Consider the following 10863-nt stretch of genomic DNA (forward strand, 5'->3'; position numbering starts at 1 on the left):
TATTAGAAATATTGAATATGAATACTTTGTGGATATCTCTTGTTCCCTATATTAAAACATATTGACATGCATTCTCTTCGGTGTTGACGTCGATCTATAGGAATTTAAATCGGAGCTAGGGTTGTACGGTTTGACTGATTTGATTAAAAAAAAATAAATCGGCTAAACAGCCAAAACAGCCAAAGAAATTACCTGGTTAACCTATTTGGCCGATCAAATTAACTGGTTAATCAATTAAATATGAGAATATACTTAAGAATTAAAGCTGACCAATAACTAATCACGTTAACCGTTAACTATACTGCCCCAAAAAATTGTGGCAACACTAAACGTATTTTTACATTACTTAAAAATGGCAGAAGTAATTGAAACCAAAATAATATACATATTATTATGTCAATATTATGTTACAACGTTTACGTTTGTGTAGATATGTTTTCTCATCATGAAACAAACAATATTTTCGAAATTCGATGCGTTGCGCAATTTTTTGGCGCAGTGTATTACGAGTATAACATGACAAGCTTAATCTTCAATTAATACCGTCGTATCATTTGGAAACTTCCACAAAATGAATAATTGCTGTTCAAACTATTGAACATACATAATACAGGGTGATTCTGAAATAAGTTTGGAAAAAAAATGTGGAGTATCCTTGACACAAATTAATTCTGCGTAAATGACTTTTGGAGGTGAAATCAAAAGGATGGAAATTATCCTATATGCTTGTGTTTTCAACGCCTATGAATAGGGAAAATTTGTCCGAATTTGTTCAATTCATTAGCAACCATTGTTACATCAACTCAACAATAAAGTTGTAGGTGCAAGCACACTGCTTTGTAGATGTTTCTATGGAAATGATGGAGAGGAGTAATGTCACGTTTGTGACTGACGGGCACATTTTACCTTTGATTATTATTGTTGCTAAACTACCAAGAAAATCAGCTTTAACTCAACAGCGTACTAGGAATTTTGACCAAATTTTCAATCATTTGTATCTCGAAAACGAAAAAACTTTTATAAGAAAATTTTTTTGTCTATGACTTCTTCTCATCATCACAAATTACCGGGTTTTTTTCCCCACTTATTTCAGAATCACCCTGTATATTGAATATATTTATCAAAACATTGTTCTAACACCATGGTATAACCATACCACTTCATGGAATATCAACCCTATTTTATTCCAGTGTAAAAAAAATTGAGAAGTTTTTGTTTATGCAAAATTAATGTTAACTAATGACATAAATGTTACGTATTCTTCTGAAGTGATATCTTTAGCCCCATTGTGTTATCACTTACTCATTATTTTTATGAGTTTATGCAAATTTTAGTATAAAAAAAAGTAGTAAAAGTCGCATTCAAAAAACCAGAAAGCATTTTCAAATGCAATGGATTAGTTAAAAGTATTCTAGAAAACCCAGATATTAAAATTTCGCTAAAAATAAAGAGAAAATATAAAAAGTGACAGTTACAACAAATAAATTCCCAAAATTTGCATTGCATAACACAAGAAAGTGTTAAACTATCACAATTTGAACATAAACAAATTTTTGTTACACTCTTATCAGTCTATCTACCGCGAATCAAGCTACATTGTCTAAGTTTATTAAAGACTTCCACGGAACGTGTACTGTTTTATTTTATTTAATTACAAAACAATATATTTCAATCCCAAACAATCCAGTTTGGGTTTTGAACCAATTGTATTCCTTTTACGAAGAAGCGACTTCTAGTAAGAACCCTTCCAAAAAGTGTTGTTCTTAGATGTTACGCCCATAAATTTCTTTAATAATGAACAACTATACAGTCATGTGGAGATTTTTCTTAGGCAGTCCTGCCATCTTTCTGAGTTGTTACTCTACTTACTTTTTCCCAACGAACCTACTGATGGTATCATTTGCCTTACCGTGCTTTATTCCTTTTAAAATCATAAAACAGCACTCGTCCATGAACTAAATTCAAGCCTATTTGCCTTTTTTTACTACTATTTTTACTTTTGTTTATTATAAGTTGATATGTACAGTGGCGCCCATTAATTTGGAAACACCAAGATTTTTCTATTGTAAATTGTTTCTCACTTTGACAATGTCATTGACATATCAATTTCGGCTATGACAGTCTGTTGAATTTGCTCAACGATGACATGGATGACATGAGTTCATGACATAACGCTTACACTATCAAATTTTAGAAATATCCAGTAAACTAGATTAGGCCGGTGTTTCCAAATTAATGGCCGCCACTGTACTTGCTAATTAAAGACGACACATACATATGCAAAATTAATTAAAGACAAGACTCTTTTGAAACAATTTTTTTTATCGTACTCCATCTCATTCATCTTTTTGTACAACGTTGGTGGCCATTTCAACACTAGCTGTGTCTTGCTTGTGTTAGCTCCTTTTCAATTTCAATCTCAACTTTGCATTCATGTTATTCCTTCGCAATAAATCACATTCGGAATTTGGATATATATTTTGAGGTTAGGCCTTCTTTTTTTTTCGTATTTTTACAAGGGTAATGGCAAAGGTAACTAGATGACAATCATTTTGTACCACACTGTATTTATTTTGTTCACTGTTTTTTTTATGGTCAGCTAGTGCTTCCATGCTCTCACCCACCATTTATAAAATTTAAATGATAAACTGTTGAAAGTATTATAAAAAATGGGCGTTTATTAAGTTGTCTATTAGTTGACTGTCAACGTAAGTATGTAATAATTTAGTAGCTAAATTATTCACATTCCGACCACTTTCTCGAAAATTTTAATTCTATTAACGACGTCAGTTTAAAATCAGTATTTTCTTTTTTACATTTAGATAGGTAATCTCCATTCACCGATAGATTTTCGGGTTTTTGCCAGACTCTAAACTACGAGATAAAAAGTAAAACGGCGCATCCTGTCATTTATCTTGGAAAAATCAATAATTTTAACAACAGTTTGGAACAATTAAAACATTTGTAGAGAAAAGCCGTTGAGACAAGTGCCAAGTACATGAACGAGTTTTCTGCAGGGCTACCAACAACTTGCAACGATTAACATGTCACATTTAGTATTTTTCACTGCGTTAGTTTTTAGAACTAGAATTTAAAAGCGTAAAATCTATCGGAGAGCGGAGTTTAGATAGTGTGCACTTTTCACATACCCTTTTTTTCTCTTACGACACAATATTTTACAATAATGGGGTTATTAGCTCAATGGAAGCGTTCACATTTTATACTCATTAAAAATTTAATATTTTTCTTTTGTCCAGCATCGTGTGGGCTAAAAATAATTGGAAAGCATTGAACACGTAGATTGAGTGTGTCAAAAATTTAATTTGTCTTTTTTACGCATTCAGTTACCTTGAAAGTCGTCAATCTTATTTCGTACTAAGTTTAATTACTAGGCAATTTCGTTATTATGGATAAACCTTTAAATTCACGGGAGCGTACTTGTCCCCTACAAGGAGGTGCAACAACATCACTCACTAAATATCATTTGCAGTACTATTAAAGAGAAAAAAGTACAACGATAAATAACTTGCAGAAATTCCGGTAAAAAGCGGATAGTGAGAAAAGAGATTCTGAACATGCTGTTAAAGACAATGCTATAAAACGGTCATTTCGCAAATTAGTGCCGTTTTCAGTCAGTCATGATTTTTTATTATTTCACATACGTTGTAGAGTATTAAAATATGACTGAAAAAAAAAACAGTTTTTCTTCAAACTTTCATAACAAATTATTTAAGACATTTTAAGAAACCAGGTAGAAATTTCAAATGATTTAGCTACTTTACTTTACAGCCGCTCATCAGCGGAGATAATAAGTTCACGGACGCCCTCAGCGGAGATAATAACTTCACGGACGCTGGTCAGCTCGTTGGATGCCATGACAATGAAGTAACACTTTAGCATTATCAATGCAGCAATGCAATGTCATATTTTACGGACGTTTGAAGAAAAAAGTTTAATAAAATTGTTCATAAAAAAGTTAAAACAATTTGATTTTTTTTATAATTCAATGAAGGATTTTCATAAATGTTCAGCCTACAACATCTCGAGCGATGAAATTAATTTGTAATCGAGTCATCCATAGATTTGAATCCGTATGTCTTTTGCGATTTATATAACGAGATCTAACCTGTTTCAAGCTGTTTATTGGTGCGTGGAGTTCAAGTAACGACATACGATTTTGGATTCATGGATAACTCGATTACAAATTAATTTGATCGCTCTTTATAAATCTTTTTTTAGTACTCGTATTAAAATATGAGAAATCTTCGAAATGTATGCTGAGGGGTTTATAAATTTAAAAAAATACATGTTCTTGACATTTTGTGAAAAAAAAATTCCACACTAAACTTTTAACATTTCGACCTAAAAAATAATCACTTATAATATGTATCTCGATGCATCGATTCTATCCGAAAATGTTTTTGAGTGCATTGCTGACAATTAATCGCCCGAGTCAAAGACGAGGCAGCAATACACGAAAATAAAATTTTCAGGATATGAATCTATGCAGAGGGATATTCGGCAAGAAAATCGCATGAATACATTAACCATCAGTGAACGACAAAAAATGTATATGTATAAAGTTTTTTTTTTTAAATACATACCAAGACTGTAGAATTTTAACTCCTCAACAAATTGAACTTTTATTTATAAAAATGTAGTAATCTGAATAAAAATTTTGCAATTTTTGTTATACTGGAAATATTTTTCTTTCCACCTAGAGTTGTCAAAAATATTTCCGAAAATATTTTATGTATCCATGGTAATAACAATAAACGTAGCTTTCTCATTGGATAGTAGATTCACGACTGCGATTTTCACAATCTTATGAAACTCTTTTTATTTCATAATCACATAAAAATTTAAAAAAAAAAACATGATAATGACCGAAAAACTTTGCACTTATTTGCGAAATGACCGAAAAGAGAAAAAATGTAGGGAAATTTTTGAAAAAGGAATTTCAGAGCTCATCATAAGAAATTCTTTTGACCCAGCCATTAATGCAGAACTGTATCAAAACCAACCTTCCAGTTTTCTATAAATTATTAGAATTTATTATTTTGGGAGTAATCATCTATTGTGGCTCATCTTAGTTAGTTGCCATTGTGGCAGAGTCCCACATAGAAAAAACATAAATTTTGTACAAAAAAAAATAAATAAATAAATACTCCTCCAAACGTACCAAACTGAACATTTTAAAAGCAATTAAATACACCGGGTGTCCTAGCGAAAATGTGTTTATTTCTGATGTCCTTAAAACGTTAAAACAACTTAACACAATAGCAACAACTTAATAAACTTGAAATTTGGCGATGTGAATCAGCACATAGGAAGACGCAAGTTAATATAATTGTCACATGATTATTGTAATTTCAATTTGGTTGTAGGTCGTAAAATTTTATTGGATATTATGAGCGATTAACGGGCACAATGGTTGGGTTTGAAAAGGTTGGAAAGCGGCGCGTGCCGTTTGCCGTACAATGCAAATATACCAAATGTACAATACAACTCTGCTTAAAATATTACCTGCTAGTGGTAAACTAGGATTTATAAGCCCCGCAAGATCTTTAACTTAAAGTACCATAAAATTTTACGACCTACAACCAAATTGAAACTAGTTATTCGTTACAAAGGAAAGTTTTTGTTTTACTTAAACTTAAAATTCAACATTTTCATCGATTATAAAAATTAATTTGGACCGCTTTAACACGAGTTTGAGAATTGGCGACTGTAATAAACAGTGATTATTGTGAACATTTAATTTGATTAAAGTTAGGACACTGATTACCTAATTATTTTGAAATTGTAATTAAAATCTTGCTATTTTTTTTTCTTAGTTGTTATTGTTAATAGCATAATTAAACATTGTTCCGCAATATCTACGTTTCGAGTGCTGTATTCATTTGTTTTCATTCCTCTAACCAGGCAAACTTGATTTTTCTAATCGACACAATTATTCAGTTTTACAACTTCAAAATCAAGTATCTCAAAAACTTTCCTGTCTCTTTTTGTTACGGGCATACCGAAAAAAACATCCTCTTTCATAGTCCGTCATTAAAAACATAGGGTGTCACTTAAAATCTTGAAGTGGCTGGAGCTGGGGGGCGGGGTAATGAACTAATAATGTTTCAAATTTGTAATGTTAAAGACACCAGAAATAAACCCAACGGAAACGTTCGCGGGCACGCCTGTACATATTCAGTGTATAAGAACGAATGAAACCGCATAACTTCTCCGATTGACATGTATAATTGTGGCATCAAAGTTACGCTTCAATACAATTAATTTTAGTTCATTAATTCCCAGGTACATCAAACGTGCGTGTTCAGCCAATCAGAGCGCTTGCTTTCATCCAATCAAAAATGTTTATCGCGATAAAAACGTCCTGGGACTCTTTCATCTGTCAAAAGTGATTAAAATTAAATAACCGTAGGTATTATAAATAAATAATTAACGTTAAAATTTGTATTCTGGAATTAATCTTGCCAAAAATAACACGACCTAATTTTTTATATCTGATAAATTTTCCAATTTTCACTTCAACATTTTTGCTTGGGACAATTTTACTCGCATTTTTATTCAAAGGTTAAACCCTCGAGCTAAAGCTCTCGGGCCTAACCAGAATTAAAATGCCCAAATTCAACTCGTAAAATTGTCAAAAGCAAAAAGTTTTCGGTAAATTGAAAAATGTATCCGATAAAAAAAATATAATCTGTTTCAAAATTAAAAATCCACCAACAGTGCATTCTACCTCGAAAATACAACCGACAACGTCGCCAACTTTTGTTTTTAGTGTGTCTGCAAGTGTCAGAAAAAAGTGGGGTTATGAAATCAAACTGTTGGACAGTCGTTTTGGACTTCGTTCATCGTGTTTTTTATTCTCATTTTATTATTTCACTAAAAAAGTATGATATGGTAGAGGTATTTTCATATTTAGTGGCGGAAACAAAAGACTGAGAAATGTCACAAAATTGTATTGCCAGTGTCAAATTTCTCATAAACGCCGTAAAAAGGAATGTCTCGGTAAATTTAAATTTTCGCTAAGTAGATTGAAAAAATAAATTCTCAGGAAACCAATTTTTGTCAGTGGTTCAAAAGGAAAAGTTATTCTCATATAATCAAACGTATTACAAATTATGTCTCTAGTTCGACGATGAATACTTTCTTATTGCCAAATTGCTGAATTTCTGTCGAAATCACGAACGTCTTTGAGAAATTTGACACTGACAATATAAATTTGTGACATTTCTCAGTCTTTTGTTTCCGCCATCAAATATGAAAATATCTCTAGCTAAAACCTTTTTGTACATAATAATTATTTTGTGTTTCGTAAATAAACTCAACAGTTCAATGTCAAATTTTGGCGGGAGATTGAGCCAACCCAAAAAAAATAAACTTTTTCTAGGGATTTCTTTTTTTCTGCCAACATAATTCAACAGGTGGTGGATTTTTGATTTTGAAACAGATTATAGGTTATTTTACCTTCGATAAAAATTTAAAATACCTGTTTTCAACGTATACGTAAAAACTGTAACGCTTGAGACTTATTCTTTGGCATTAATTTAAATTTTTCATTAGATTCTTGGCAGGAATTTCGTGGTAGGTAAATATGAACCACAACCGTACACATGTTTACATGAAACGTCAACAAACACTTCCTATTCCTAACCTCACTTTCTCGCATTCCTGTTTCCCGGCTGTCTTTTATGGAATATACAGCCCCCAATTTCAAGAAACTTACTCGCAGTAAACTTTTCTTGAAAATATTTCACATATTCTTCATAATAAAACTTTCTTTGACAATTATCTGTGCAAGTTGTCACCCATATTTCCAATATACAAAAGTAAATAAAAAAAAGAAACTCCACCTTTGCTACAATTTAATATTTATTAAGTAGAGTCAAGTTACACAAATCACCGGAACCGTTTCAAGTTCACTCGTTTTACGATTTTGCAACCTTCGATATTATTTTCATATTTAAAAATCGATCAGTATCTTTAATCTGGTACAGGTGGTAGGTTGCAATTGGAGCAAGCAAGCTCAAGTCAATTTGAACAATTTAAATACCAAAATAACAATCTACTAACGGAATAAATGCGCAACATACTGGTCATAACTCCCATAAGATACCAATAAGTCAGGGGATGGAATCTTCTGTTAAATCCTTTAGATAGCGACCGTCTAGAAATTGATTTGTTATTAATTATCAACAATATTATTCCTTATCAGTTTTATTTTCCCGCTAACCACCAATTTATGACTATTATTATACTAATTAGTCACATTTCCGCAAATTAAATCACATTATAATCATTTTTCCTTGCGGTTTCTTTCATAAAAACACGCCCGCATCAACATTACAAATAAAAATTCACAAATTGCAGCATACATACCATATAATAGAGACTCTTTTCGCCCGTTTTACTCTTGCCATCTGCATTATCCTTGGCGCCGTCGTCGTCCTGCGAAAAATTGAACGGTTCAGCATAGACAGGTTCACTTTCGCAGCTGACAAAAAACGACGAATTCGGCTCTTTGACAGTCTCGTACGTCGTTTTACAGCTGGTCAGTCCATTGAGACAGTTAAAATTAAAAGTGCTCGGCGAAGAGGCGGGCGTGTTAGGGATGGACGGGAGCTCCCTCTGCGACTTGCTCTTGAACAAGACGCTGTCGTCGCTATCCTCGCCCGACGTGGTGGTCGCTTCGCACTTCCGCGCCCTCCTCGTTTTGATCCGGTTGTTCCGCAATGCGTTCTCCAGCTTGTTCAGCATGTATCTGGGGTCGTGTTTGGCGCCGCCACCTTTCTTCACGTCGCCTTGCTGCTTGTGCAGCCGGTGGTGGAGGAACGACGTGTTCTTCTGCGCCTCGCTCGACTCCTTCACGGGACTGTGTTCGAACGTCCGCGGGGGTTTCTGGGGCGCCGGCCCCTTGGGCAGCGGCCGATTTAACGCCGCCTTCAGGGTATCGGTCAGGGCTGTCGGCGCGGGTCGGAGATTCTCGCTTAAAAAATTCACTAGTTTCACATCACATATTTTCAGAGTATTGGCACTGTGGATCTGGTCCGAAGAGATTTCCTCCTCACTTTTGACATCTTCAGGTTTCGTTAGATTCTTGTTGCGTAAAGCTTTAGGAACAGGTTCTGTATAGAGTGATGATTTATTTACACTTGTACTTGTAACGTCGTTTTTTCTTTGGTTTGATTCCGGTGTGCTCATTTGGTTTTCCTGCGTCTTTCTGTCGAATTTGCTGCGTATGTAAGCAAAATCGTGAGAGCTTTTTGACTTGATCAACACTGGTCTCGCATTGTCTTTTGTGGCTTGCTGCACATTATTTGCATCTAATTTATTATGTGCATTTTCAGTCCTATTTATAACATTTTTATTACTATCACAGTTACTTTTCAAGGCACTATTAAATTGCTGGATTTTCTCGAAGTAGTAGCTCCTGTTGTACGAAGCATTTCTCTGAAACGAATTTTCTTTTCTTTCTGTATTTGTATCGATCCTGAAAGCTGGCGTCCTCTTGATGTTCCTCCGAGCAGGATCACTCAACTGCCTCGAAACGTTCTGTCTCGACGCATCGTTGCTGCTCTTGATGCCTGTCTCACTCAAGTCACTCCTGGTTCCATTTTTCTTATTAAAAGTACTCTTATTTTCACCCTGTTCGAATTTATTCTTGATTGATTTGACCCGGTTAGAATTTTCGGGAGGTCTGTACATTGTTATTTACTTTTGTTCAACGGCATTTTGCATTGTTGTCGCAGGAAGCACTTAAGGTAATAATTGTGTTAGTACAGCCGACAAGTGGAGCAACAGGTAGAGTGAGGTTATTAAAAATCTGCAAATAAAAACGTAACTTACTTGGAGGACACCAACACCAAACACTTAACACCTATTTCAGGAATACTTACTGCTTAGATGTGAGTAACACTTGGCGATATTAATTAAACTAATTTAAATTAATAACAGCACAACAACCAAAACTGTTTTCTACACAGTCACACACTCACATTCACAACACGAACGGTCCGGCTGGTGTACAACATTAACATTAAAAAGTGAAGTGGTGGGGCGCACTGCTGTTAATTCTTGTTCCTTTTTTTCCCTTCCTTGCGAGTGTGTCACAGCAGTGAGGTCAAAAACATTAAAACTTACAAGATCAAAATAATATCGAATGTTTAGTGCCAGTGAAAAATAAACGCCATAAAACTTGACATTTGCAGTTTAAAAATGTCAACTTGCAGAGCCAACTCGAAGATTTTCGTTCTGACGGTCCTTCGTAGAGAAATGTCAAAATAATAGAGGAATGCCAAAAATTTTACAACGTTACAATTTCTTGTTGTTATGAGTTTAGCCTTGTCTAAATTGGGGTAGAACTGAATGGGGGATTAAAATTTAATGGGACCTGGTTGAAAATGTCAATAGGCAGAGCCAACTTCACTTCTTTTAATTTGGGAAATTCAACGGTCTCTCCAAGGGTCTCTCACATAAGAAACGTCAAAATAACAAAGAAATGTCAAAAAAAAAATCAAAAATTGAATGTTTCACGTTACTTGAATTCGGCTTTGATTAAGTTGAAGCGCAGGATCAAATAGAGAATTAAGAATTTATGGGATATGACACAGCCATCTCTACTTAAGTAGAGATGGCTGTGGATATGATCAAAAGTATCTAAGCATTTCTCGACATATAAGGTTATATGGCCCCCATAAACCCTTCGTTTCAGCATGGAACAATAAAGTTTATGGGCGCTGTGTAAATTATGTAATCTTATTCGACGACTAGTAGGTTGCATATACAATACCTATATTTTAAGATTTTGATTTGTTTTTCATGTTTTTTACAGTAATAACATTTCTAGTA

General features: G+C 33.9%; 1 protein-coding gene across 1 annotated transcript in view; it reads right to left on the reverse strand.

Moving 5' to 3' along the window:
- Positions 1–10069, reverse strand: part of LOC138127273 (DENN domain-containing protein 2B-like) — a 29638-nt gene extending 19569 nt beyond the window's left edge. The window contains exons 1-2 of the mRNA XM_069043206.1: positions 9912–10069; positions 8395–9838 (exon numbers count right to left, since the gene is read on the reverse strand). Of these exons, the coding sequence (XP_068899307.1) occupies positions 8395–9720 (1326 nt within the window). The 5' untranslated portion in view covers positions 9721–9838; positions 9912–10069. The remainder of the gene's footprint in view (positions 1–8394; positions 9839–9911) is intronic.
- Positions 10070–10863: the final 794 nt, after the last annotated feature.

Source organism: Tenebrio molitor, chromosome 3, assembly GCF_963966145.1.
Source record: "Tenebrio molitor chromosome 3, icTenMoli1.1, whole genome shotgun sequence".
Taxonomy (NCBI): domain Eukaryota; kingdom Metazoa; phylum Arthropoda; class Insecta; order Coleoptera; family Tenebrionidae; genus Tenebrio; species Tenebrio molitor.